This window comes from Phacochoerus africanus, chromosome 3 (genome assembly GCF_016906955.1).
Source record: "Phacochoerus africanus isolate WHEZ1 chromosome 3, ROS_Pafr_v1, whole genome shotgun sequence".
Classification (NCBI taxonomy): Eukaryota; Metazoa; Chordata; class Mammalia; order Artiodactyla; family Suidae; genus Phacochoerus; species Phacochoerus africanus.
In genome coordinates, this window is record NC_062546.1 from 111,650,453 (window position 1) to 111,663,799 (window position 13,347).

General features: G+C 44.1%; 1 protein-coding gene across 9 annotated transcripts in view; it reads left to right on the forward strand.

The window, feature by feature from the left end:
- Positions 1 to 1,045: 1,045 nt before the first annotated feature.
- The window catches only part of SNX25 (sorting nexin 25), a 119,503-nt gene continuing 107,201 nt past the window's right edge, over positions 1,046 to 13,347 (forward strand). For all 9 annotated transcript variants that reach the window (XM_047772351.1, XM_047772355.1, XM_047772352.1 and 6 more), the window contains exon 1: positions 1,046 to 1,670. In XM_047772351.1, the coding sequence (XP_047628307.1) occupies positions 1,302 to 1,670 (369 nt within the window). In that variant the 5' untranslated portion in view covers positions 1,046 to 1,301. The remainder of the gene's footprint in view (positions 1,671 to 13,347) is intronic.

Consider the following 13,347-nt stretch of genomic DNA (forward strand, 5'->3'; position numbering starts at 1 on the left):
TAAACTGTTGACATTCTTCATGATTGCTGTATGGACAGAGTTCTGGGCTTTTGCTTTTTATTGTTTCCCATATCCTTCAGGGCTTTCCTCTATTTATCCATTTACTTCTCCTTTTCTTTCCTCCCCCATTCTATTCTCGATTTGCCCTCTTTATCACCTCCTTTTAAATAATCATTAATCTCTTTATAATGCCTTCATTTCCTTTACAATTCCTTTATACATCTGCTCCTTTATTTGTCATAGTAGTTTCTAGTATTTATCTAGAATATTGGCATCTTCTAAGTAAGCATTATCTGTATATTAATGCTAGAATCATGATAGAAGAAAATATGTACTCTAAAAATTACTTGGAACACTCACTTGTGTGGGGTAATAGCATTTGTACTGAATCGTTGGCAACAAAAATACAGGGACTTGGAGCCAAAGAAATTATGGCAGCTGTGTACACCCTCTGGCACCAGGCTGACTTTTTTGGGCCTTTCTGTAACTAGGAATTGCAGGCTTCATTTACTGCTCCACATTTGTCGGATTCTGTCCCTAAGGCTGCTGGATGGGAAAGGGAAGGTTGTTAGGGGACCTGTGTTAAAAGTGAGAATCAGGAACTGTTGCCTATGTAATCTAAATAGCAGGTGCAAACAAGGCAGGAATTTTGCGGGCTGTAGGCACGAGAGGAGGTGACTTGTCAGCGATGAGCGTGGAGAGGATTAAGGGATCACCTGAGCTCGAGAATTACAAGAGCTTCTGACACCTGAGGCGAAATTTTCCATCAACAGACGGCATCCTGGGGGAGGCTCGGGGAGGAGCGCAGGAAAGAGCAGTTTTCGCTGGGATTGGAGGCGCCCCCTCCCCGGGGGCAGCGGCGGTCCGACCCCGCCCCCACGCTGCGGGTGGGCGGCCGGGCGGGGCGGGGCCGGGCACCTTCCGGCTGTCACTCAGCGGGCCGCGGTGGCTCCCCGCCCCCTCCCGACACGCTCTCCCGGGCCGCCCCCACCCCCGCTCCGCCCCGGGCCTCGCCAGCTTAAGTCAGAACCGGGTTCGGCTACCTGGACACGCCCGGCCGGCAGCTGCGGGCCCGGCGCCGGCTGGCGGCGCTGAGGGGTCGCTGAGAGGAGCTCGGCGGCGTCTGTCGAAGCCGTTCCCTCCGTCGGCCGCCAGCGAGGGCATGAATACGGACTCTCTCTGCCTCCGGAGCGGCGGGAGCGGGGCGGGGAGGAGGCGCCGCGCGGAGGCCACCGTCCAGGGCAGCGCTGGGGGACAGCAGAGCGGGAGATGTACCTGTCCTTAGCGGCCCAGGAAGCAGCATGCACCCCGATGCCACCGACAGCAGCGGCGCCGGCCTCACGGGCTCCCCGGGCGAGCGGCGACCGGAACCCCGGCAGGACGCGGCGGCCCCAGTGGGCCCTGGCGGCTGGAGCTGGCGGGTGCCGGTGGCCGTGGCTGTCCTCGCCGCCGTGTCCCTTTCCTGCCTGGGGCCCGGCTGCTGGCTGGCGGCGGGAGGCGCGGGGCCGGGAACCGTCCTGCTCATGCTCAGCCTGCACCTGGGCTGTGCCGCGGCCGCCTTCCTGCTGGGGACCCTGTTATCCCTGGTCTGCCGGAGCCGCCGAGCCCCGCCGCCCGACTTCGCCGCCGCCTGGAGACGGCTGGCCGCGGCCGCCTGCTGCCGGCCGGGGGTGAGTACCCGTCTCCCCGGTGCAGCGCGCGCCCGCCCGCTTCCGGCGCCCGCTCCGGGAGAGCCCGGGTGGCGGCGGGCCCGTCCTCTCGGCCCCGCTCCCTCCGGGGCCCCGGACGCCCGGGGGAAACCAGAGCTGGGGTTGGCGGGCCGCCGGGGAGGTGATCGCGTCCCTTCGGCCGCCGCGCGGGCTGGCTGCGGGCTCCGCGGGTTTTACCTAGGGGCATGTTAGTAGGCGGTGTGGCTGTTCCACACCATTCTCAGGCACAGCCTGGATAGTTGAATAATCCTCCCGAACCTTCGCTGTGGCTTCGCAGTTAGCGAGTGGAAAAGCGGAGCGCGACGCCCTAGGTTGCTCCTTACAGTGGGTTCTGATAACCGTTCTCTGTGGGAGGCAACTTGGTGCCTATTTACAGACGAGGAAGCTGGCGCAGAGGGGTTGACTTGGCTTAGGTCACCCATCGTGCCCAAGCCTGGGTACGCTTTTTACCACAGCATCCTGCCTTCCACCATGTTGATATATATCGCAGTCTGTGATTTAGAAGGGGGACGCCCGAAGTCACTGTGGTTTTCATCAAAGGGAAGCCTCTCATCAGTGAGGCATGGCAGAATAGTAAAGAAAGGTGGTTAGGGAATATAGGAAGGAACGGTATTTTAATGAGTTCTCCTCTTCCTTGGTGCAAAACCACTACTTTCTCTTCCTCCTAGCTTCCTTATCATAACCCTTTAAATGAAACTTGATTCTGTGCTCGCTGGACACTTACCACTTGGTTGAGTGATACTGCCATTAAACTGAAATTGTCTAAGCACTTTGGATAAAGGAAATGCCAGTGGCTCAACTTCATGTTTGTTGGAAGCATCATTACGGGGGGGGGGGGGGGTTGTATGTGGTTATGATATGACCTGCTCACTTTTACCTAAAAACCATCGCACTCTTCATCAAAAGTACCCTTTTCTGAGTGTGTCATTTCAGAATGCAGAGCTGAGATAATGGCCGAAGAGTTGTAGGCAAGGAGTCAGGTGTCCTCACTTTGTAAGCTGGGCAGCAGCTCAGTCTATTAAGGAACAGACACTTCTGTTTTCATAAGTAGTATCAAGTTAGTCGTGTTTATTTCTATTAAAAACCTTCACTCATCTGTCCATTTTCCCATACCTAGAGTTGGTGATTAGGTGTATTTTTCCTTTTGTTTTTTCTCCTCAATAATTAAAAGGACCCCAAGATTTTACTAGATGGTTTATCAATCCATGAATGACATTACAATTCTTTAGAGTATTGTAAGATGTAAATTTATTCATTATGTATTTATTGAACATTTCATATAAACCAGGTCTTTTGGAAGCTGGTTTGAATCAACAGGACAGACAAAAGTCCTGCTTTCTGGAGGTGATGTTCTTATAGGAGATCAGACAACAAACAGATAAATAAGTTACTTTTGGGTAGTGGTAAATGCTTATGAAACAAAAACTAAGAGTTAAGTGATTAAAAATGCCTGGGAGAGTACCTGTTGTGGCTCCAAGGCAATGGATCCAGCTAATGTCCATGAGGATGCGGGTTCGATCCCTGGCCTCGATCAGTGGGTTGGGCATTTGGCGTTGCTGTAGGCTGTGGTGTAGGTTTCAGACACTGCTTGGATCTGGTGTTGCTGTGGCTGTGGTGTAGGCTGGCAGCTGCGGCCCAGATTTGGCCCCTAGCCTGGGAACTTCCATGTGCTGCAGATGTGACCCTAAAAAGCAAAAAAATAAAAGAAAGAGTGCTTGGTATGTGGGTTCAGGATGTCTGGCTGATGGGGTCAGGGTCAAAGCCTTAGTATTGCAGTTCACTCAGAGGGTGTGAAAGCTTCATGTTGTGGATTATTTCCCTTTTTTCCTGGGTAATACATTTCCCCAAACCACCCAGCTCACTTTTACTTCTGATAAAATTTGGATATTCAGAAATCCAAAAAGATGCTTTAGTAGAGGAAATAGAGAAAACATTAAAATGGACAGAAAATGAAACAGCATATCTAACCTCTCATACATACTATCTGAAGTATAATTTAAGGGAAGTAGATTATTGGTCATTCTTTTTGAATTCAGATTCTTATAATAGTGCTAAGAAAGTAAGTACATTTTGAAGTTTGGTTTCTAAGTTATGCTACTTAGAGTGGAAATGCATGTTGTTCACATAAAAGTATATGTATTTTACAGTACCAGTGCAGTTTACTTAGGCCTTTTGTTGTGCAGTTTCCTTAGGCCCTTTGTTCTGTATTTCCAGTAATTTATGCTTAAGGTTTTAAAAAAATGTTCTTTATGAATGGAAGCATAAACATGTGGTGTGGTATAAAATATCTGTCAGTTCTGAGGGGGTAGGAGCCGGACCATACAGGTCATCTAACATATGTGGCGGGGGAGGCTGTTTCATAGTGAACCAAATGGTGCTTCTTAAGATACAGTGATGACTTTACTACAGAAATTTTGAATCAGCATTAAGAAAAGAATCCTCATTTGTTATATATTTTGGGTTCTTCTAATGTCAGTTAGATATGTCAGACACTGGTATCTGTCCTTTCCTTCTTCCTTCCTTCCTCCTTTCCTTTCCTTCCTTTTTTTCCTTCTGGGCTTCCTTCTACAGAGAAAAAAAAAAATGCATACACTATTAAACATAGGCAACCAGGTAAGCCTCACCTAAAAGGGCAAAGGTGTTTTTATGTCTAGGAATGTTCAAATGCTTTCACCCTTCACAAGGTAGTTATTGGCTGTCGACTCTATGTGGTTAGGACCTATAATTGACATCTTTTAAATCCCTTATAGCTTGTAGGCTCTCCAGAAGTGTTTGCCGATGATAATGAAGAAAATTATGTCTGTTTGTGGTCAGTAACTCAATGCTTTCCTCCTTCAACTAATCTGGTATTTATTGGGCATCTTGATTTTGATTTTACTTGATTGATTTTACTTGATTGGGAATCACTATGAAAGTGATAAAACTAATTTTCTTCTCAGGTATAAATACTATCCAGTGGTATATTCAGGTGGTAAAAAAGCTTCGTGTAAGGTCATGAAGGTTGACACTAAAGTCTTGACAGTTGCTGTCTGGGCTCCGCTTTAGAAAAACTTGAACTTTGTTGCAGGCCAGCTGACTGGAGATGTGATGCTCTGGGGCTGGCCAGCTCACTCGTTAGCTCAGCTTTGCTGAGTCGGCTGTCATAGTGTGATATTCCTAATACAAGAGTGGGGTTAGGTCTTATGTATTGCCAGTTAACTCATGTGGACCAAGAGCCTAGGATTCATTAGCTGCAGTTACTTGACCCTAGCACATGGTCTAACCAAGGCAACAACAGAAAAAATATGGGAATAGCGAGTCAGTCATTTAGAAAACTTGCTTGCGTCACTGGACCAGCAGTACAAAGTGCCTCTTATAATGGAAACAGGAAAATTATTTTGTATACTTTGAGGACAGGAGGGTAAGAGGGAATAACTTCTTTAAATTATTAAATTATTAATTTAATTTAATAATTAAAATTAATTTAATAATTATTCACATAATTTATGGATTTTCTTTTACATTATAGTTTACTAGATACTTCCTAATTTATGTCCCATAAGTTCAAAAATAAGTGGTTAACTAAGGCGCACTAGCGGACTGATACCAGAAAGTCCACAAAAGTCAGGCACTTGGTAGCATAGGGGAAATTAAAGACCATGTGAAGAAATCAGTGAAAGACTTTTCCAAGTTTGGGCAGAAAAGTTCAAGAAGTCCATCAGATCTAATAAGCATTTGCTGAATACTATCTGCTGCATATCTGCTCTTCTGATGTCACGAGATTATTTTTGGCCTAGGTAGTTGCTGAGTATCAGTGCCAGGCACGTAGTAGGTTCCCTGTGGTGGATGTTTCCCCTAAATGAATAGATTATTATTTGTTGAGATGAGAACAGACTTGAGATGAAGAACAGACGTGAATATTTGCCTGACATTTTTAGATTTGAAATTTCAACCGCCCTTCTCTAGAGAAGGGATCGTAGGCTTGCAATAGGTGTCACTAGGAGCTTGGATAATTGCTTTCTGTTAAGTGCATGGCAGTGTTTTTAGGGTTGGGGAGGATTCAAAGATGAACAAGATAGTCCCTGTCTCTGACCTCCCAGGCTGAGTAGATTAGACTGATAGAGAAGAGTGGATGAGAGGGCAGTTGTTTATAAAGACAGTAAAAACATTCACACAGCAATCCATGAAGCCATTCGGCTTGGGTAGGACATCTAGAATCCCTAAATGAGTTCTTTTACTAATACAAAAGTTCTTTTGAGGAAAACAAACTTAATTTAATTACTTGAGGGAAAAAGGAAAAGAAACAAAACTTAGGGAGGCTGTACACAGCCTCTTTGTGACTTTCTCTTATTGTGCTAATGTGATAAATTATCCTCCATGACAGTGCATAGTGGTACAACACACTGACTGTCTTCAGAATATATGTTTGTATTTTAATTGGGAGATTTAAGTCATTGTGGCTAGTTGGAAGAATGTTTTTGAGGAAGATGGCCTTCAAGTGCACCTTAAACCTGTATAACTCTGGCATAAGTTGTTTTCCTTTAAATTCATCCAATTCATAATTTTTAAATTTAATTATGTAGGTTATACAGTCACATGGCTTTAATAGAAAACATATAAAAGGATATGTAGTGAGGAAAAAAACCTCACTGCCCTATGGGCAGTTGTTATTACCAGCTGATTATTCTTTCAGATATAGATTATGCATAGACAAGCAAATACAAATATTTATTCAAAAAGGGGAGCTTTTGATGCCTGTAATCTCTTGGCATATGAACAATGATTACACAGAAAGGAAAATTATTTATTTTCTGTATCTTTATTATGAAGGAACTATTTCTTAGGATTAGTAAACATACGTTATGGAAAAATAGTGATAACTTCAAAGTAGGAAGATATAGTACACAAACCTAGAACATAAAAACTGCTAATGAAAATCAGCGAATGTATCGTATGAAATGATCGTGTGTTTTTGAATTCAGTAAAACTGTCTGAAGGAGGCAATATATATTTTCATAACTTTCACAAAACCCAAACAAACCAAGCCGACTGTTACAGATGGAGGATATGTACCTTTTGGGGTTTCGGTTGCCAGTGAGTACATGAGGTGACTCCTAGGAGGCAGGCTGCAAAGGTAGTTTGGGCCAGGTTGTGGAAGTCTGCAGCTGAGAGAGTTGAACTGGCTTTTAGTCTGAAGTCATGGCACCTACTCTCACTTTCTGAGCACTGAGTGTAGCAGCCATGCGGGGCTTTAGAAATGTCAGATGGAAATGTGATTGGGAGGGACTCAAGAGGGGAAACAATCAGTTGCAGTGATAAAAAGTGAGAGTTAATGAAGCTATGTGAATGGAGACCGGAGGCTATAAATTCAAGAGTGAGTGGGATGTTTCTTTCACATTAATTATCAGTAGTTATCATTACAGATTGGCTCAAGAATCTTTTCAAGAGTATCTTAACATTCTCTTTAATAAATTCAGCCCCCAAACAAAGGGTCCTACTGTTTATTCACAGATCTGAAGATCAAAGTCTCCAAGCTTGAACTGTCTACTTGGGGCCTAAATTCTAGGCATTCCCAGGAGGTTTATTTCTAACTCCCTGAATCATAAGCTGCTTTTGCTTTAGGAACATGCTGTGGTGTCCTTGGTTATTGGATGTTGCCTTCTAAAAAATGTCTTAGGTTTCATTTCCCAACCTTATCATTTTGGGGTAGGAAGTGCCCTAGATTCCTTAGAGCACTTGTGTAGTCAGAGTCGTGCATACAGTTGTACTAAAAAAGGTGACTCAGAAAGTTCGGTGCTAAGGGTTTAGGCATTAGAAAAGAAGTAGTGTCTGTAGAAGGATGTTAGTGTTAAAATGAAGGCATACAAACTTGCCTTTTTTTTTTTTTCTTTTTAAATTGCAGGTTTGCTTTTGAAAGAAAAACTTACAACCTGTATTTTTACCAGCTTCACTGTTAGGTCACTTTCTGAATGAGGGTTGGTTGTTTGGGTGGAGATGACAGATGACAGGGGTAGATAGGCAGCCCCTCTCAGGAGCTCTGCTGGGTATCCCAGGGGCTAGGACTTGGGTTCGGTTAGTTGTTTCTACATCCACCTTTAGTCCTGGGATGTGTGCTTATATAGTTTCTCCAAACACTGTGGACCTTTCCAGAAAGCTTAGTGGGGTTTGGTTGTATTTTGGTGGACTTCTCAGCTCGGGTGCTTCTTTGGGGGAATGCAGTTAGGAGCGTGAGGTGTGCTGGCTGTCTCCAGGGCTGGCCAGCCAGTGCTTATCAGTGACTCTAGGCATTGGCCAGTCCTTGTATGTTTGTCAGCCACCTAGGGCTTTGCATGTGTGAATAGCCATGAGCTAGATGTAAAGAAAAATAAATACAGTGACTCCAAGTAAAATGCCTCTGAGGCCAGGGGGGAGACTGGAATGAGTGGTGCGTTTTTAGGTGAGACACTAGAACTTGCTTGGGGCACTAGTGTCTATTTAGTAAGCTTTCATTTTAGTGTAGAACACACCTCCTGGAAAATCAGATGCATGTTTAACAAATTCTCATTTCTCAAGAAGTACCCTGCATTTCTGTAGTTCTCACCCACCTTATATGTATGAGTTTACACTAATAGTAGTAAATAAAATTGTGTAGCGTTTGCTCCTGTCTGCTCACGCAGGACCTCATCCTGAAGCACTCCTCTCATTTCTGCGAGCCTGCAGGCAGTATTTACATATTTAAGGACATATTCACTTATGTTCTTCCATTCCTGGTGCCTGCAAAACATTTAAGAGAGGTCTCTCTTTCTCTGTCACCAGTGCCAATCTGTGAAAAAGCACGGTTCTTCTTGGGCTACTGCTGGCTCTGTCCCATAACACCTGGTATCTGGAGTGCCTGGTCCCTTTTTTTTTTTTTTTTTTCCCCTGAGCCAAAAACTGCCTTATGTGCTTTTTAGAAATTGAAAGTGTAGCCTTGTTTCTCATGCAGGTATACTTAAGGGTTTTGTTTTGTTTTGTTTTTACCTTCTAGAAGCTGAGGAGCTTTGGCCCTTGTATCTCCTGTGAGCTGTGTCCCTCTGTCTAGCTCCAAGAAGCCCCTGGGCTCAAGCGCCGGCTTTCTCTCGTAGCTCCAAAGCCTTCTCTAGCCTCTAGCCTCCAGCCCTACACACAAGGCACCTCCCCAGAGTCCTCTTCCTCATATACAGATACACACCTGAGTGCCATATGCAGATTCTGCCAACTCATTAGATATGAAATTAGCATCGTAACCATTTCGGAGATTTCAGTGTGTTTTTCCTGAGGCACAGTTGTTAATCTCATAATTTTTCCTTCTTAATTTTTTCTTTCCTGTTTCACTAAACTGTCTGGAGATTTCAACCCCTAGATAAGCTGAGGAGGTTGCCTTGTTTTCTAGATTTGAATTTTGATCATTCTTGAGGTCCCATTGTTTTGAATTATCTCATTTTTAGGCAGTCTCACCCTTGGGCCCTAAGCAGTGACCATCTCTATACTGAAGGTTAGAGATTTATTCCTCTGGCCCAGACTCACTTATTTAGTTACTTAACGTGACCTTTCCACTTGAGACTCTCAGTGGTGCCTGCAACTCAACAAGTCCAAGTATCTCCGTCGTCTTATGATCAGTGTCCCTGTCCCTCTCACACTGCTCCTTTTGTTGGTGACTGTACCTCTCAAAGTCCCCCTGCCAGCAGTCAGAGCCCTTCCTGACATCCCCTCCTGCTCGTTCCCCAGATACAGTCCATCCTTGAGACAGGTCTTATATCCTGAATATCCTATGTCCATCCACTTCTTGCCTCTCTCCTGCTTGGTCCCAGCTACCATCATGTGCCTCCTAAGTGACTGCAATAGCCCCTCAGTTTATCTCTCTGCCTTCCTGTCTGCTCCTCCAGTTCATTCTCTTAAAATGCAGACCCAGTCCAATCTTTTTCTGCAACATGTTTAATTAAGAGCCGCCAGCAGCTTCCTGTTCCAGATCTCCAGGCTAGTCTACTGTGCTAATTACCCTCACTCCTCATGCTCTATCCTAAGTCCTCAAAGTGCCAAGCCCCTTCTGTCAATGGAACTTTGAACGTTGCTTCCTGTGCCCGGAGCCCCTGCTGCCCCCTTACCTCATTACCTTCTTCTCAGGCCTCAGCCATTCTTCTGCAGAGAAGCCTTCCTGGTCTTCCAACTGCATGATAAACCTTCCCTTCGCTGTTTAGTACAGTTGTAATTGGATACTTGGATGATTCCTTGTCCATCTTTCTCATTAACCCTTGAACTCCTTCCCCCTCTTTATCTTTTTTTTTTTTTAAACATCTATAGCGTGATTAGGTAAGCAATAAATATTTCTTGAGTGAATAACTAGGCATCGGTAGAGCATAGGCATTAAGAGAATAGTATTAGAAGGCGTGCCTTTGTGGCTCAGTGGGTTAAGGACCCAGCACTGTCACTGCTGTGGCTCTGGATGCAGCTGTAGAATTGGTTTGATCCCTGGCACTGGAAATTCTGCATGCCTCAAGCGTGGCCAAAAGAAAAGGAAAAGAGAATGGTATTAAGAGTCAGCCAGTCCATTTGAATTTGAATCCTGACTCTGTTTTAATAACTCTGTGACTATGGGCAGCTTAAGATTTCTAAGCCTCAGTCTCCTTATCTGGGAAGTGGAGATAGTAAATACCTTCAAGCTTTGTTTGGAACAATGTGATAGTATTTGTAAAAACAAATACTAGTATTTGTAAAAATGCTTTGAATTAGGTGTTAAATGTAGATTTTATCCTTTTACCTTTTAAAAAAAACCTTTAGGGAGTTGCCATTTTGGTCCAGCGGGTTATGAACCTGACCAATGTCCATGAGGATGTGGGTTTGAGCCCTGGCCTCCATCAGTGGGTTAATGATCCGGTGTTGCCATGAGCTGTGGTGTAGGTCACAGACGCAGCTTGGATCCTGTGTTGCTGTGGCTGTGGTGCAGACCAGCAGCTGTAGCTCCTGTTAAACCCCTAGCCTGGGAACCTCTGTGTGCCACAGGTGTGGCCCTAAAAAGAAAAATAAATAAATAAAACTTAAAGATTCAAGATGAAGATTTAAAAAAATCACACAAAATAAATGTATATTTGAATGAGAGATTGTAAAGACAAAACCCTGTAACTTTCAGAAACCCCAGAATCCCCTCTCTGTCTCTACCCCAACGTCAGCCCCTTCCCTTCCACCTAAGTAGCAGCATCTTGACTCTAGGAATCAGTTCCTTGCATGTCGTCATAGTTTTATCTCTCAAATGTGTATCCATGAACATTATAGTTTAGTTTTGCCCATTTGAAAATAAATGAGTTTTCCCTTTATCCTTTTCTTTTCCCTGTGAGTTATCTGTTGAAGAACTTGGAGGTTTGTCCAGTGGGTTCCTATAGTCTGCATTTAGCTTATTGCATGTGAGTTACAGCTCAGCTTGTTCCTTTCTCCTTTATATGTCCTTCAAATTGGCACTGGACTCAGAGGCCTGATCAGACTTGTGTTTGATCCCTTCAGCAGGACTGTAGATGGTGGCGCTGTATTCTTTTTCATTGTCAGTTTTCCAAGATAATGACTTGATTCCCCATCATCCTCTAAAGGTGACTAATTAGTTATGTGTTTAAAAAAAGTGTGAACTCATGGGTTTGAATGTATTTGATTGGTTTCAGTTAGTTGTAATGATCATCTTTTTCGAAGCTTATGCAGTTATGTCTTTGGTGGTGGGAACCTTTTCGAGTCGGCTCCTGAGTCCTTTTGATATGACCCTACAAAGTCTGGGAGTTTTCTTGTAATCTGATGTAATAAGCTATTTCGGGTTCATTTTGTCCATTTTCTAGTTATACTTGGAGTTAGCCATTCCTCCAAAAAGGGCCCTGATTTCTTTTAAGGGGAAATAGTATTTCAAAAACTCCTTCTGAGTGGCACAGCTAGACTCAGGCCCACCTGCTGGGACTTTACCTGTTCATTTATGGGTGACCGGATGTCCTGGTTTGTTCAGAACTGTCCTAGTTCTAGCACTGAAAGTCCTATGCCTGGAGAGGTGGGGGGCAATCATTCGGGCATAGAGAGGCTTCTTGCTTTTGGTTTGGCCATTGTATCTTGGCTTGGCTTTTGCTGTGGAGAGGTTGGAAAATATAATGTATGTGATCTGTCTTTTGCAGAGAATAATCACTCAGATTTATATACGCTATGTTGTTTTCAAGGCAAGTTAATACTTATTTTGAACAGTACTTTGCAATCGTCCTTGCCATTTGCTTATTATAGCCTGTAAACTGACCATGTTAATGGCTTCAGGAAAATGGTTTCTGGCCTCAGTTTGATTCTGAGTTTGAGCCTCAGTTTAATCTGTGGCTGTGAAGACATTGGACAGTTACATGTACTACAGGAGTTAGAATGTGAATGTTGTAAAGCGAATGCCTTCAGAATTGCTATAGTTAAATTTAGTATAAATTGCATTTACTGTGTGCAGGTGCATATATGCATTACCCAATTTAACTTTTATATCTTCCAGGTGAGTTAGGGACTGTTTGTCTCATTTTACAGATGGGAAAACTGAGGTTCAGAGGGGCTAATTAATGTGCCCAGAGCAAGTGGGAGAACCAAATTGAACCCAGGCCTTTCTTACTTTGGAGCTTCTATACTTAACTCTATTGTTACTCTTGTAATTATTAAAGATTTGTCTGGCCTGATTCAGGATTAAAAAAACTTGAGAGGGAGTTCCCATTGTGTTTCAGTGGAAACACACCTGACCAATATCCATGAGGTTGCAGGTTTGATTCCTGACCTCACTCAGTGGGTTAAGGATCTAGCATTGCTGTGGGCTATGGTGTAGGTCACAGATGCAACTTGGATCTGGCGTGGCTGTGGCGTAGGGCAACAGCTGCAGCTCCAATTTGACCCCTAGCCTGGAAACTGCAGTATGCTGCAGGTGTGGCCCTAAATTTAAAAATAAAAAATAAAAATGTGAGAATCTTTAGGATCGTTCTAGGATCTGTTTAGGAATTAGTGTCATTTTAGAGGTCTCAGAATGATGTCACAACTGCCCTTTCTATGCTCATGACAATCAATGCTAATTAAGTAAGGCTTTTTTTTTTTTTCTCCCCCCCCCCCCCCCCCGAGTCTGGATGAGGCCTCAGAATCCCTCTCAACATTCCAGGAAGCCACTCAAATTTTACTTGAGTTGACATACAATGTAAGACTCATCTGCCATTCTGAGCGAGAACCTTGTAGAATGGCAGTCAACCCTCTGGAGCCCCATAGCACTTTTCTGTGCTCTTTTTGCCATCACTGTACTGTGTCACAACAGTCAGTTGTACGTTCTCGTCATCTGTTTTAGGAAAATTCAGTTTTCTAAACTATGGCCCATAAACATTTAATTGCAGAGATGTTTTTAGGTATGCTGTAAAAGCAGAAGATGGAGAGGCCTGTTGAGGGGAAGTCACGTACACTTGAAGAACAAAGTTTTTAAAGCTTTACGTTGTGCTCTGTTACATTAACATTCCTAGAAATTGTAGTAAAGGAACCCATTTAGCTATTTTCTGAACATGACTGATGCCTGTAACCATGAAACCCCCCCCCCCGCTTTTTTTAAACAACAGGGGGATTTATTAATAACTAATACATAACCCAGAGGTAGGACAGGCCCAGGAGTAGTAGGGAGGCTCCACGTGGGAACGACAGGCCT